Source organism: Conger conger, chromosome 13, assembly GCF_963514075.1.
Source record: "Conger conger chromosome 13, fConCon1.1, whole genome shotgun sequence".
Lineage (NCBI taxonomy): Eukaryota > Metazoa > Chordata > Actinopteri > Anguilliformes > Congridae > Conger > Conger conger.
In genome coordinates, this window is record NC_083772.1 from 19600263 (window position 1) to 19616213 (window position 15951).

A 15951-nucleotide genomic window follows, 5' to 3' on the forward strand; every position below is an offset into this window, starting at 1 on the left:
CTTTTTCGGGAAACTCTCTGGAAGCAGGGAGGGAGGGAGGGAGGGAAGGAGGGATTTTTGGCTTCCACCTCTGTTTTCACAGCAGGGTTTGAGGCTCCATCTTACACAGATGACAAGGAGGATGACACCAGACTACGCGCTCATTATTTTCACAGACTAGCAAAGGCTTGACATACGCAAAAACAACTGTGGAACTACAAAAAGAAACAAAAAACGTGAGCTTATGTGTGTGTTTGCGGTTTACATTACATTACATTATTGGCATTTGGCAGACGCTCTTATCCAGAGCGACGTACAGTTGATTAGACTAAGCAGGAGACAATCCTCCCCTGGAGCAATGCAGGGTTAAGAGCCTTGCTCAAGGGCCCAACGGCTGAGCGGATCTTATTGTGGCTATACCGGGATTAGAACCACTGACCCTGCGTGTCCCAGTAATTTACCTTAACCACTACGCTACAGGCTGCCCCTGTAGTGTGTTTACGCGTGTGTACAAAGTTTACACTTATCTTCTCAAATATATTTGGAGATTGAAAGGAATATAAAAAATATTTGGAGACAGACTATCTGAAGAAGTCAGTAAATATTTGAGAATGACCAGGAGGGAGAGTGTTGATATGACTCCACTGGGCTAACCCTGAGCAAACTGCCCCAGACAAGTCTGCACAGGCCCAGCCGATCAGGGACCGGGTCAGCTTATCACACACCCCTGAACTATAATCCCGATAATGTACTTTACCAAAGCAAGAACAGGCAGGTTCACAGAGCAGGGAGCAGAGATCTGAAGGAGGGGGGAGAGAGGGGTACAGAGAGGAGGGGGGAGAAAAGGTGGGTTACCTCTCCCGCAGTCTTGACCTCGGAAGCCAAGGAAACAGTGGCAGGTTCCGGAAACACAGTCGCCATTCCCGAAACAGTTACTGGGACAGTTGTCAATCGAGTCTGGAAGCAAAAAAAAACAAAAAAACAAAAAAAACAAAAAAAAAACAAACAAACAAAAAAGCAAAGTGTCAGGCGTTTGTCAGGCACCATTCACACTTGATGACAACATGCAGAATAAATCATTCATAACATTTTCACAGCTCAACACGGATCCTTTTGTTGGGCGTTTGGTGTCTGTCGCGATGGTGTGACAGGATGTTGTTGTTGGAGGACGGGAAAGAGGACGCAGGCAGCATAGTGAAATACATTCGCACAGTTAAAACGCCAGCTTCCACAGCTCTGTGCTGGGTTGTCATATGGACTGAGTTAAACCTGTTCTTAACATGAAAGGCGTTGACACAGGTTGTTTGTGTGTTGACATGACTACCTGTACACTACGCACTACGCACATTTCCACACGTTTATCAGAGCACTGATCAGAGATCCTGCCCTCCTTCAGGACTCCTGGACGCGGGCGGACGTGTCACATGCCCGCTCTGATATGGATGAGCTGTGATTAACCGAGAATTCGGGCGGGAGGGAGGTCGCTCGCTCTGTGATCCGAACCCGCTGGCTATGAGCGGCCACCCCTCACGGGCACGGCGAGAGGAACAGAGCGGCTTTTGTGTTCCGCAGAACGGGGCTCAAAACGTGACAGAGGGTCAGAAGGCACGGGGCGCTGCCATTTCACCCTCTTCCCGCAAGGACAATTATGCAGCAATGAGTCATGGTGTGTGTGTGTTCCTCACAGACTGTGGGGGTAGTGTGTGTGTGTGTGTGTGTGCATGCATGCGTGTGTGTGCGCTCTCACTCTCGCACTCTCTCACACAAGCAAACGCTCTCTCTCTCTCACACACACACGCACACGCATATGCGTACACACACAAACCCTCTCACACACACACGCTCACACACCTTGCAGGAAATCCCTGTTTACGAGGACAGCAAGCTGCAAGCTCATAGATTCCAGCACGCCGGGGGAAGGCTGCTAGTTCTGTGTGTCCCGCTCTGTCTCCGGGCTGTCAGGAGATACGCTACGCTACTCCGGCACGCCAAGGAGACACCCAATCCAACTTCCTGTGATTCCGCCCAGAGGAGCATTTGGCTCTGATGTACTGTACTCTTCTTTAACAGAGCAAAGCAGATGTGCTCTCACTTGAAGGACTCAGACAAACAGAACCATTTCCCCTGCAGAAAACCCCGTCAACACACCACGTCAGCCTGTGCACCTGCTTAGCATCACGCCTCCGTGTCTGCTGTACCGCTGAAGCTTGACTGCGCCGGTCACCTACCCTAAAGATAATGTAAATAACACGAGCCTATAAGCCCTACATCATCCCTCAGGAGCCACAGACAAACATCACAGGACCTACAGCGATGCAAAGAGCTCAATCCTCCCTCCCAACCCTCCAAACTTAGGGGAAACATCAAATGCTGTATTGGATGGTCCTGGGAGTGTCCTTCCCAAAACAATGTTAACAAAGAACATTTCTGGTTTGTTATTCGCCCTCAAAGTTGAAATGAGATCTACGTCCTTGCAGTGATGGGACTTCTGATAATCGCTATGGCAATAGAAAACGGAAACCTACAGGACGGCGGCACGGATGGTGCAGTGGGTAGCACTGCCGCCTCACAGCAAGGAGGTCCTGGGTTCGAATCCCCGTCGGCCGGGGCCTCTCTGTGCGGAGTTTGCATGTTCTCCCCGTGTCTGCGTGGGTTTCCTCCGGGTACTCCGGTTTCCTCCCACAGTCCAAAGACATGCATGTTAGGCTGATTGGAGAGTCTAAATTGCCCGTAGGTATGAGTGTGTGAGTGAATGGTGTGTGTGCCCTGAGATAGACTGGCGACCTGTCCAGGGTGTATTACTGCCTTTCGCCCAATGTTTGCTGGGATAGGCTCCAGCCCCCCTGCGACCCTGATCAGGATAAGCGGGTTCAGATAATGGATGGATGGATGGAAACCTACAGGACAGTTCAAAATAATAGATTTTTTGGGCTGGGGAGAGTTGCCTCTCTCTTCCTTTCTCCGAATATGATTTTTGTTGTTAGTGTTGCCACTATCCGCCTACACAAGGACATTTTGTTACACTACTTGTAGATTTTGGCATTTAGTAGACACTCCTGTCCACAGGAAATCACACAAATTAATGTTTTGCAATCTATTTAACGTTGCTAGGTTTTGCTTGCTAGAGTAAATCAGGTTAAATACTTTGCTCAAGAGCGCAACAGCAGTGTGGCAGTTGGAATTCCAAATCCACCACCCGGTTCCCTGACCACCACGCTACACTGCCATCCAGGAAACACGGAATAAGGGACAAGGTCGGGCAGGAGCGATAACACAAAGGGAGAATTCCTGTGTGGCCACAGGTTTTCCAGGGAAGGAGGGGGGAGGTGTGAGAAGCTCCCATTAGCAATGGAGCGGCAGTGGTGAGGCGGTTTTCCGCTCCAGAGAGTCGCGTGGTTCACGGAACCCGCCGCAGATGCCGGGAATCGCTGGTGATGAAATGAGGCACCGAACACAATCAGACACAATCACTCCTGTACCCCCCAGCACAGGGGTAAGGCGGGGGGGACCTAAACCCTCACTGCTGCTCTGAAGGAGCAGGTCATCTCTGCTCATTCAGCCACAGAGAGAGAGGGAGAAAAGTCATGTACATCCATTCAAAACAGAATATTTTTGGCAGTGGTTGAGTTACTGTGATGCTGAAAAAGGCTTCTGCTATTAGAAAATGGCTGCTTTTTGCTATTTACACCTGTAGGCGTGTGTCTGTGTGTGTGTAGATGTTGATCATTTATCATACAATAATATGCTTTATTTCCTTTTTTTTTGACAATCCAATAGCAAAAAACACATTAATAAAACAGAACACTGAAATAACAAGCTTTATGAAAAATCGCTACAACTCCCACACAACTGCACACAATTCAGTGAATAATTCATTAACTCGGAACACCGCTCAGGAAGACCAAACGATTTCCGAAAACGCGTGTGTCTCCGGTTCCCACGAAAAGAAGTCGAAAGTACTGGCTTCTGCTTTTCCAGCTCTGTGATTGGCCAAATCCCTGCTGGCCACACCCAGTTTGGAAGTTGTGTGAAAGCTGAGCGTGGGGTTCGGCCGTGGGCGAGAGCTGTTGGGGAAAAGGTCAGATGTCCATGCAGGGTCAAAGGTAAACATTCGTATCGCAGCGGCAGAGCCTGCAAACCAACGGATCCTCGGGCAGCGGCCATTTTATAACGATCTCAGAGCTCCCTCCTCAGTGACACCCGACACCTCCTGAGCCACCGCAAGATCCTCAAAACGCTTTCTCCCACCTGTGCCAATAACGCACTCTTATAAAGACGCTGGTAATGGGCCCTTCTGTCATGTACTGTACATATACTGGAACAGGATTGGGCAACTATGCCCTACAAGCACAAGAGCGAAACAGACCCATGGGAATTGGCCTGTAGCGCAGTGGTTAAGGTACATGACTGGGACCCGCAAGGGTGGTTCAATCCCCGGTGTAGCCACAATAAAATCTGCACAGATCTTTTGAGCAAGGCCCTTGCTCCAGGGGAGGATTGTCTCCTGCTTAGTCTAATCAACTGTACGTCGCTCTGGATAAGTGCGTCTGCCAAATGCCATTAATGTAATGTAATGAAATCCTCAAGCATGTAGGGGGTCCCCAGCCAGACTTATAGGCAATGACTATTTACATTCGGGAAAATATTTCAAACTACAAAACAAAAAAGTATATAACCCTTTTCAACTTGAGCCTGGGTGGGGGTTCTCTGCTGTAAGGCACCGGCAGAGGACACACACTGCATGCACACTATCCTCACCGCTGTGGCTGAAGCATCTGTGTACCGCGGTATTACACCAAGCCAATGACTCGATTTGACAGACTGCAATGGCGCTCGTTCCGTAAGGGAACGCATTACAACTCCTAACTCAGCGCCGACGGGCCCTACCGCAGAGCCCAGGAGGAAGAAGACAGAAAGAACCTTCCGGAACACATCCCAGCATTGTGATTGCCGCTAATTGAGTCTAGCCAAGCGCGAGGCACTCAATTTTAGTTGGGCGCGCGACACTGCAGTGTACTGTATAGCTTCAGCATCTCCTCTCAGCAGGCCAAATAACCTGCAACTGGAAGCCAAATCACCTCCATCAATAAGCCAGCTGTGAAAGCGTGGTACACGAGGGAGTACCACTGATGTATATATCCCAGTAAGAGGACGCCATTTTAACTTTAGCACTGAGAAGTGCAAAATATATCAATAAGCTGCTTTAGTTCCCAAAATCTTTGTTTGACTTTATTCTAAAAATAAACTAATAAATAAATAAATGCATTAATCAACTAATTAATTCATTAACCAGGACAAAGTGGGAGTTCACGCGACAATAACCCTCTGTTATACGGTGCAGCTAATTCGCTAATTTGTCCAGGCAAATTGGCAGTTCATTGAATTTCCGCTTGTCAACTGAACATAATGGAGCCCTTGGCAGTGAAAAGTCAATTGGAACTTTAAGATGGCAGTAGCAGCTGGCTACAGCCACACAGATAGAGCCACGGTGTTTTATTCACCGGACCCGAAATAGCAGGAGACCCCGTGTAGATCTTCACACCCGGGCAGAATTAATACATGAATTTAAATAATGAGCAAACGGTGAGAATCTCACAGCCTTCGATGATTTAGGATAATAATAATAATAATAATGTCTCACCTGATGCAACACTTGCATGGGTACCTCAGAGCTAGGCTGCGTGCTTCTTTACAAAGCTACTTTGCTCTGGTTGGTCTTACGCACATGCCCATATGATTCACAGAAGATAAAATATACCATCTGAAATTGGGTGCCATATGATAATTCCATTCAACAACAGTGTTTTTTGTTGCCCCAAAAATCTGAATCATTGTCGGTAGTAGGTCAGTTTCACATCCATTCGCTTAGCTCCAGAAATGGACTGAAATCAAATTAATTCACTGAAAAAACTGTCATAGAACGAAAATTTATGTATTTATTTACTGGAAATTACAATTTTTTTGGTTCCATTTTAGGTAAAACCTTCACTGCTAACCAGCAATTCTGCACTCTGCATTGTAGAATGCAGCCAGTCCGTGGCAGCAACGCATGAGCGCTGTTGGCACATCTATCGCCGTGGTGATGAAGGCGATCTGTTTGCCTACCTATTGCCATGGTGATGAAGGAGATCTGTTTGCCTACCTATCGCCGTGGTGATGAAGGAGATCTGTTCAGCTTCCTTCCCGTCATTATAGATAGCCAGGTGCCAGATGCCGGAGTCCATGTACTGGATGAAGCCTGTGTCGTGATTGGTCACCGGCACAAGGCTTCGCTGGGAGCTGATTGGTCCCTCTAGGCCCCGAGCCTCTGGTGTCAGCAGTCTCCGCCCATCCAGGAGCTCCACAAAGTCGAACTGACCAACCACAGAGAGGATCCAGTCATGTATCACGTTACAGACCTAAACTTTGTCACCATAGCACATTTAATTAAAATATTTATGGAATATGAAATGGTAAATGGACTGCATTTATATAGCGCTTTTATCCAAAGAGCTTTACAATTAATGCCTCTCATTCACCCATTCACTCTCTCACTCACTCACTGTGTGCAAGGCACCAAACAGCTCACCCAGAATGTTCCTGTTCCTGTCTATGTATGCAACACCCATGGTGATAAACTTCAATACCCAAACTGACAAATGACACAAAGTCAGAAAGACAAACCAGACAAGAGCAGACATGGAGTTTTCATTTCAAAAGTCTGTATCAAAAATGATGGCTAACAAATTGATTTGCAATGAAAAGACATAAAGTAACCTGGTTTTAATGTCCATCTGATCTTTAACTCTGGACTTTTATTTCACCAGAAAATGTTTTATAACCATCTTTTCAGCTGATGATTTTTTGATCCAAATCAAGCCTTTGAGGCATATAAGACTTGGTGCCAACAACCCTCAGCGGACATGCTAACCTTATCCCGCTAATGGGAAAGCAAACATCATCTTCCCATTCTCTCATCCTTTAATTTCAGGCCTACTGTCAGCTATAAATGCCATCACATCAGACACTACGGTGTGAGAGCTGGGAACGAGCGCTACCAATTACCAAATAAACTTTTTCATGCTTTCGGTTTTCTTTTTTTGCATGCACACAAGATGTTGAACACAGTGCCAATGAGATATAATACAGAATGACTTTTGTAATGTGCTAGTAACAGAAAAGAAAAAAAAATTAAGTTGCATGAAAAAAATTAAATATATATTATATAGTATATAGTATATACTTATATATACATATATATATTATAGTATACTCTTGTTTAGGCACAATATACAATACTTGGATTCTATTCTAATGACAAGTGATGTTGAGTATTGGCATTAGCAGGACTGATCACAGTTAAAGCAGCTGCTGGTGTATTGATAATATCAGCCTAATGAGTAAACTAGATACTGAATCATGTACAAAGTGCAAGACTCATCGATTCTCTCAAACAGAAATGAATGATGAATTCATTACACATACAACTTGGGGGGGAAATGCACAAATATCAATACATTAGAGAAAGAAAGAAAATCGTTTTCCAAAGCCATGTAGCAAGGAGAAACCTGAGCAATACTATAAATAATTTCATTAATTTGCATGTTCAGGCTACATGAAGTCAATTTTGAAGAATCGATGCAGACTGATGCAGATTGATGACTGTGCATGAACTGACATCGTAACTTACACTCACTCAAACCTGTGAATAAGAGATTTGACGTCTTAATGTATTCGTATTTACCAATAATTCAAACAGTAGTTCCCACCCAGGCATGCACCTGCTCTGTGTATGACCATTCCTTAATTAACTATTAATTAACTTCAGTATGTCATCATCAGAACACCATTCTGAACAATGCGTCGATAGGCATATTAATATCAATCTGCTTTATAGAAATATCAGAGCTTAGGCCTTCAGAATACACAGTGAAATATAACCAGTATCTTCAAATTCAGAAGTGCTATTCAGTTAATATGTCTGGCAGGGAGCACTGACAAAATGAGCTTATTATGTAAAATATTAATATTAACTAAATGAGTGCAATGATACAATAATTTTATTAATTTATTTGAATCAGAATTGCATTAAGGAAAAGAAGGGTTATTCAAATAAAAAATGGCAAGGATACATGTATTCATTAATTTCAGCAGTGATGTATATTGAGAGGAAAAAAGTGAGTCATTTGAAGCACACAGTACAGTATAATGAAGCCTTCCTATCTGTAGCTGCTTTTTCTTTTTTTTAAAAGCAGATCTACTGTCTCTGCCAATGCCTGAATCATTAAATCACTCAGATAATACTGTACAGAGCGGTTATCGGCCTGTTCCTCCAAATACGCCTGAACAGAAGCAGTTCTCATTACTTTCCAAATTAAACTGAGATGTTTCCACATTCATTATATTGTCGCTTGATTTAATCAAAGATACAAGTGTCTTCAGAAGCATTTTACGCAAGAGCTATCTGGAAAGATCAGCCCTGCGTCTCCCTCTCTCTCCTCCTCCGTTCTCAGTGAAGCGTTCAGCTGCTGATAAATACAGATGGAGCCGTGAAGAATCGGCACTACTTCTCAGAGTAAGGTCAAAACACACCAGCGAAAAGAATGTGAATCCTTAATTAATTGATTTAAAAGACAACTAATTTTGTTACAAAAAAAATATCTTCATTTAAAGGTACAATCGGTAATTTTAACGGACTCTTAACGATCAAGAGAGGAATTGCAAACACTCTCAAACCACAACGATGTTTATCCCACCCCATTCTCTGTGAACACATGTAGCAGCTGTATTTAGTGTCTTCCTTTTTTTTCACATTTCCTTGGCCTTTTTTCTGTGAACCATTTTATTTTGTTTGGTTTTTTTCAAATCTGGCCCTACATTATTTGAAATATCTTCTCAAACAGTATTCTTCAGAAAAAGCCGCTTTGTTCAACTCAAATGATACAATTATATAGGTTGCCATCAAGTCTTATGAGTGCATATCTAGCTACAGTAAGAGCTGAACAGAGACTACCTGTGCGGCTAAAATGGATGACTAACTACTTGAAGAGACCTTCAAGAGTTGAAGCGTTACGTTTGAGTGGCATATGGCACTCTTGAGACTGAAAGGGTGAAAGTGGATTTAAAGGGTGTATTCTTAAAGAAACGCCTGCACCAGTCAGAGCGCAGCGTTGGTTTCTCCGCTGACAGGCGCTCACCTGCGTGTGCGAGGGGGGGAGGCCCCTCCGTCCGTAGATGCCCACCAGGGCACCCTTGCTCAGGGACACATTGAACTTGAGGTATGTGGGGTGATCCACAAACACCTGGGACCGCCAGAATATTCCTGCCGGGATCTCCTGGGCCACCTTCCTGCCCACGTCGATCTCCCCCATGTCGATGAAGCTGTCGTCTGGGAAGAGGTCGTCCAGCCTCCCTGCGGAACGGACGCGAAACCAAACTCAGACCGAGACACATGTACATGAATATACACACATATTGTACATACAGTATGTATACATCAGGGCTTTCCTACCCTGTTCCTGGAGATCTGCGATTTGAGGGTCTCCAGCCCTAAGAAAGCACTCCTCATTCAACAGCTCGAGATCTCATTGAGCTGCTGATTAGCAGAATCAGGTGCGCCAACATAGGGTTGAAATGAGAACCTACAGGAAGGTAGCTCTCCAGGAAGAGGTATGAGCAGCCCTGCTATGGCTCAGGCAGTAAGAGCAGTCGTCTGGCAGTTGGAGGGTTGCCGGTTCGATCCCCCGCCCGGGCTGTGTCGAAGTGTCCCTGAGCAAGACACCTAACCCCCAAATGCTCCTGACGAGCTGGTTGGGGCCTTGCATGGCAGCCAATCGCCTAATAAATGCCTGCCATTTACCATTTACTTGTTCATGAACAGAAAAACATATTACTACCCTACTTGAAATCAGCTCAAACGAGGTTTTGAAACAGCTGATTTTACACCGGGGTATATACATACATATAAGTACATACAGTATATCCTGTATGGGATATTTTTGCTTTCGGATATTTTCATACTTTCATCCCAGAACATCACCGAATGTACAGCATGTGAGACATTTCAGCGACTTTAAAAATGCTCTCACTAAGTCAGATGCTATTTGGACAGCCATGCGAACACAGAGACGGGCGGATTGAAGCGACGCACACCGGCAGAGGGCTTGCTCCGCGCTGCGTAACAGCTGATCGCGAGCGCTATCTGAGGACTGTAAACACGCATTCCTGCCTCTCTGTGGTGATAACATTTTTGGGGAAACACATTAATATCAACACGACATCTAATCGCGGCTTAGAAGGTGCTTTTCCGCCCTCTCCCCACTGAAACGGCGAAATAAAACTCGTCCCTTGCTGTATGTCAAATGTAAAATGTCTGAACTCCCCAGATAAGACTAAGTCAAGTACATCCAGGCAAGATCTAGTACATACATCATACTTGAAGGGGACTTGCTGGAAAAATGTGAGTCAGTTGTTTGTTTGTTTTTTTTGATAACTTTGCTCAACTTAAAGGACATGTCGGCACAGCTCACAGAACATCAATTTCAAAAGTCAGACGGGGGGGGAAAGTTCGACTCGGAGAGCTGCAAAAACAAATGTGTGCACACGGGCGCGCAGGGACGCAAGGCGGATTGATCCAGCTTGTCACCGTTGACAACGCGACACTGTCGGGCAGAATTAGAGACGCGCCGATCGATGGTGCCTTGGGCAACCACTGCCAGTCACCCGGCGCTTTGACAAAGGCTGGCGCTCAGCACTAAGGCTGTCTGTGGACTCTCAGCAGCCTAAAGCAGGGGTCGGCGACCCTGGTCCTGGAGAGCCGCAGGGCATGCTGGCTTTCATTGTTACTCGGTACTTAATTAATCAATGATGCAGTTCATTACACGGTTAACTCACCTCTCGTTCCTTCTTGGGTCTGAATCGATTGCTGATTTTAAGATGAAAACAAAACCCTGGCCTAACGTGTGGGTTGGTACTGTACCGCTCTAGATGGTGTGACCCATCACCTCTTTTCACCCTTTGAGACAATCCGCGGGGCTAAATTTGGACAGTTTGCTTGCTTGGACAGAGTTGGGAGGCTTCAAAACTTCCCAACTGTCGTTGCCCACGGTACCACCGGGGCCATCCTGCCCTTTCATCTGCAGCCAGGAGAGCCGTCCAAACGAGGAGATGAAAGGCCCGCGTTTGGGCCCGCGTTTGGGTTCAGGGGGGACGGGGACAGAGCGGTTAATCTGCCTCCATCCCCCGGAAGCGGATTCCCAAAAGCCGGCCGGCCTCTGTTCCCGCGAACAAACGCCATCAATCCGCCGGTAGCGAGTTCTCGGTGGATTACGCCGCAGATGGCTGTCCGGTGGAGTGGCGAGCCTTCGTGCGGGAATGGGCGGCCAATTGTTCCGACATTTCAAAAGAGGCAATATTCATCCGAGAGCGGAGGAAGGGCGGGGGGGGGGGGATCCGCCAAATAGCATAAAGCAGAAGGGCACGCCCGCATGGGTTCCCGCCATTATCGTTAGAAAGCCATTTTGAAAAACTTTCCCGCTGAGCCGGAGCAAGTCCCCCAGGACCTGACAGAAAGTTTGGAAGCGCAATCTGGGTCGCTCGGTCGCCAACTGTCACGAAATCCTCTTTCTCTCCGGACACAAATCTGTTTCTGATAATGCGGTTTCTCACATAAACAGAGCATATAGTCTCCATACATCAGTACAGCAAAACCTCATTCCTACAAATCTGCATAGGAACCAAAGTGCTGAAAAGCAAACAAAGCAAAACTGGCACTGAACTTACAGTATATGTATGACAGAAACTAAACTCGTCATTTTTCCATGCAAGGCTGTATCTTTGGCCTATGATTGTTCATCTGACCACCTCATCTCAGTGTGTTTCAGACAGTGAAATACATTTTACTTTCATTGATGACCCTACCTGTGTAGAATAATAATATCAGGCTTTCAGATTCCCCGCCCCAAATGTATTCACAAATTGCTCATTGGGGACAATGTAAATGTGCCCCCAATGAACCATGTCAGCTGCTTATTGACTAATTATTGTGGTAAATAAATGGGCTCCTTACCGTCGTCCTTGCCCCTGCGGTCTGGGACCACCAGGCCGGTGTTCCCCAGGGGGGGCAGGCTGAGGTCCGTGGGGGGCGCAGACCCCCGGCCCCCCTCTTCGATCCGCGGGAACTTCTGCACCGGCTGCAGGTCCCAGGTCAGCCCCAGCAGGTGCATGGCTGAAACAGGACAGGACAGGACAGGACGTTAACATCATTATTACAGCACGGTACGGGGCTGCCTAGAGCACACTGCAGGGGTCATCGACTGTGGCCCTCGAATGCAAATCTGGCCCTGGTTTTCTTTTCTCCCAGGTAATTAGTGCAGCTGATTGGCCAGACTGTCTTCACACTCCCAGGTAAAGGGAGGGTGGAAACCTGGCAGTCCCCAACCTTTGACCCCCGGACCGGACCATGAGTTGCTGATCCCCGGCCTAGTGGCAAAGGTGTTTGATCGGGACCCAGAAGGTTGGTGGTTCAAGCCCCATTGTAGCCACAATAAGATCGGTGCAGCCCTTAACTCCTTATTACTTCAGGGGGGATTGTCCCCTCCCTAGTCTAGTCAACCCTAAATCCCTTCGGATGAAAGCGTCAGCAAAATAACAGTAATGTAATGTCATTATTTAAGTGAGCTTCCTACGGCAGGGATAACACAGCTTCTGGACATTAAAACAGGGAGGCCTGATCCTCTTTAGTGCGTTTACCTCGCCTGAACAGCTGATTGGGTGTACCCTCTTCATTTTATTTCAGAGCCTTGGTTCAACAGCCTGTGGCAGTTTCTCATTTAATGTAGTTTAATGCTTATTATGGTAATACTGTTCTTGTCTGTAAAACTTAGTTTAATGTTCACTCGAATATTTGGCAAATTGACAGTCCAGTCAGCACCTCTTGCGCTAGCTGTCTTTTGTGGACGATAACTCTCCCCTCGGGGGAAATACTGGACCCGGGCGCTGGTCTTTTTCTACTTCTGTTAGTGCTGGACAAGGCTCTGGACAAGAGTGTCTGCTAAATGCCTACAATGTCTGTGGGCAGTGGACATTTTTACTTTAAATCTATTTAGTATTGACTGATGTAATTCTGGCTCATTATTGTGTTAAGGGGCACAGCAGTAGTGACCCACCTGGAATCAAACCTGCAAACCTGAGGTACAGCCACAAGATCACAAGACACCAACTCCACTTGTGCTGTCAATCACAGGGCCCCCACCCACATTCTAAGAAGCAACTACAGGATAGGTTGTTCAATTCCCTATCAAATTAAGGAATCCGAAGTATGCTTCTTTCAGGAAGAATGGTAAAATCTTTTAGCATAGTAAATTCACCAAAAGTTTGAACATGCACACGCACGCACACACACACACACACACACGCTTACAAGAGACATAATACCTAAGGGTATAACTCTAAATGCTGACTCAGTGAGATGAGCAAATCAATGGAGTGACCTCTGCGCTACACGTGTGTGTTGTTTGTGCATGTGTGTGCGTGTGAGAGTGCGTGTGTGTGCATGAGTGTGTGTGTGTGTGTATGTGTGTATATGAATATGTGTGTGGTAGGCACGGACCTCCCAGAAGAGAAAAGCAGTGCGGTGACTCTTTTCCTCCCTCCCTCATTACTTTACTAATTCCCAGCAGACGGTGAACCGAGGGGACAATGAAACCGTCGCGTCAGCAGGAGCCCTAATGGAGGCGGAGGATAAAGACGGGAGAGTGGGCCGCCCGCGTTTCAGCGGGTCAACAAAAGCGGTGCTTTCTGGGACGGACGGGTGTGGCTCCGGATGAGACGGCGGTGATCGTGATGGATGACCGAGAAGGGGCCCAGGCACAGCCAGCCCAGCGACGCAGCGGTAACCGCGGCAACTACGCGCAGAACACACCTGTCAGCAGAAAATCATTACGACCCATTTTACTGGCCTGCTGCTTCTCCGGAACATTCTGCCGAATGCTCCGGGAGAATCGGTTGTGGCGTGCCAAATTATCAGCCGCTTTCAAAGATGAGAGTTGCAGAGGCGTGTTTTATTTTTTTATTTTTTTATTTTTTTCTCGCCACATCAACACTTGTCCTGTTTGTTTCCATCTCTCCTCGTCGGAGCAAAGCTGCCCCAGAGTTTCAGAGCTCTTTTATTCCTGCGAAACGCTAGCGGCCCTCGCTGACACTTCAAATGCAAATCCTTCTTCTCCCCCCTGCCAGATATTATGTGTCAGATATAAAGGGAGGTTTATTTGTTTTGTTGTGGGACTTACTAGTCAGAAATGTGCGATCCTGTCACGGATGAACAGGCCAAGCACAAGATTCATTTTCATGGCACGCCGCTTCGGATTGACACCCACAGCTTCAATAATTCTCCCAACTTCAATCAATCCACTTTCATTTGTGGCAAGGGGTTCAGAAATAGAACTTTCATTCGCCGTGTTTTAATATTCATTGAATATACCGCATCAGCTCAAGCTACAGTTACGGAAAAAGCGATTTCTAGAAATCTGCTCATTAGGTGAAGGAAGGAGCAGTAAAAAAAAAAAAAAGAAAGAAAGAAAAAAGGAGGGAAAAAAATGAGGAGAACAAGTTTCCATGAGATCACCTTTTGATGAATAATCAAAAGAAAACATTACCGTTTTCAGGCTTTTCATTCGCGGAGTCGATCATCGACAGCCACAACAACCATGTTAAAAGACCATCGCGTGGCTTTTCACACCATTTCATTGATCATCTTTAAGAGTCAGCAGGCCTCTGCTACACAATTATTGTCTAAAATACCGAAATCAGAATGTAATTAGGACTGGGTACAGATGGAATGAGCCGCGATTAATGGAAGATGTTGTGGCTCTCAAGTAGTCTTTCCATACCTGAAGGCATAATGGACCAAAACACCCATTCCATTCTTTCATTTGAATGCTGCTAAATATCTGGCATGAAATTACTGGGACAATTATGATTCCTTTCATAAGGCCTGCTGTAAAGGATGAAGGCAATTTCCTCCGGCTAGCTAAATCAATAGCCATTTCCCCAGATCGGATTCCACGACAAGACATTTTTTTTCCTCGGCTTTATTTTCTCTTTGTAAGTAGGTGTTCCCCGGAGGATTGAGCAGTAATAATCAGAAGTTACGCATCGAGAGAGGGGGGTCGTGGGTGAGACGACACCAATTCAAACAATAAAGCGAAGCCTGTAGACGGTTTGGGGATTAAGGGAGTGTTGCGGGACTGACGGCAGGGGTGGCCCGTCGTGTCATTCTGTTGGCTTTGGCGAAGAGGCGGTCTGTGATTTGTGGGTTTGCATCAGTAGCGGACTGGGGAGGAGGGAGGGGGGAATGGGGGATTCACGGGGCTGACAGAGTGCCCGGTGCTTCCGGCGATGGAAGGGGTTTCATTATGAGCGCCCAAATAATCTCACCGGCTGGCTATTCCTCATCGTACTGCATCCAAACTATCTGCCAGAGGATCCAAACCTCTGGAGGAAGAAGAGCCAATGTCTATCAACACTACCAAAATATTCCAACCTCTGGAGAGCATGATGCAATCTCTCCCAACACTACCAAAAATATCCAAATGTCTGGAGGGAAATGATGCAAACTCTCGCAACATAGCCAAAATATCCCAAACACTGACTAGAAGATCCAAAATTTCCCAACATTGCCAAAAGATCCCAAACACGGACTAGAAGATCCAAAATTTCCCAACATTGCCAAAAGATCCCAAACACGGACTAGAAGATCCAAAATTTCCCAACACTGCCAAAAGATCCAACACACTGACTAGAAGATCCAAAATTTCACAACATTGCCAAAAGATCCCAAACACGGACTAGAAGATCCAAAATTTCCCAACACTGCCAAAAGATCCCAACCGCTGAAGAAAAACAATCCAAAATTTCCTAACAATGCCAAGATATCCAAACCTCTGCAGGAGATGACTGGGTAGGACGTGAGTCTCTCATCTCTGTGCTTGTATA

General features: G+C 46.2%; 1 protein-coding gene across 1 annotated transcript in view; it reads right to left on the reverse strand.

The window, feature by feature from the left end:
* The window catches only part of tenm4 (teneurin transmembrane protein 4), a 233562-nt gene that overhangs the window by 93623 nt on the left and 123988 nt on the right, over positions 1–15951 (reverse strand). Inside the window, exons 9-12 of the mRNA XM_061216776.1 lie at positions 12026–12184; positions 9156–9370; positions 6122–6332; positions 835–936 (exon numbers count right to left, since the gene is read on the reverse strand). Of these exons, the coding sequence (XP_061072760.1) occupies positions 835–936; positions 6122–6332; positions 9156–9370; positions 12026–12184 (687 nt within the window). The remainder of the gene's footprint in view (positions 1–834; positions 937–6121; positions 6333–9155; positions 9371–12025; positions 12185–15951) is intronic.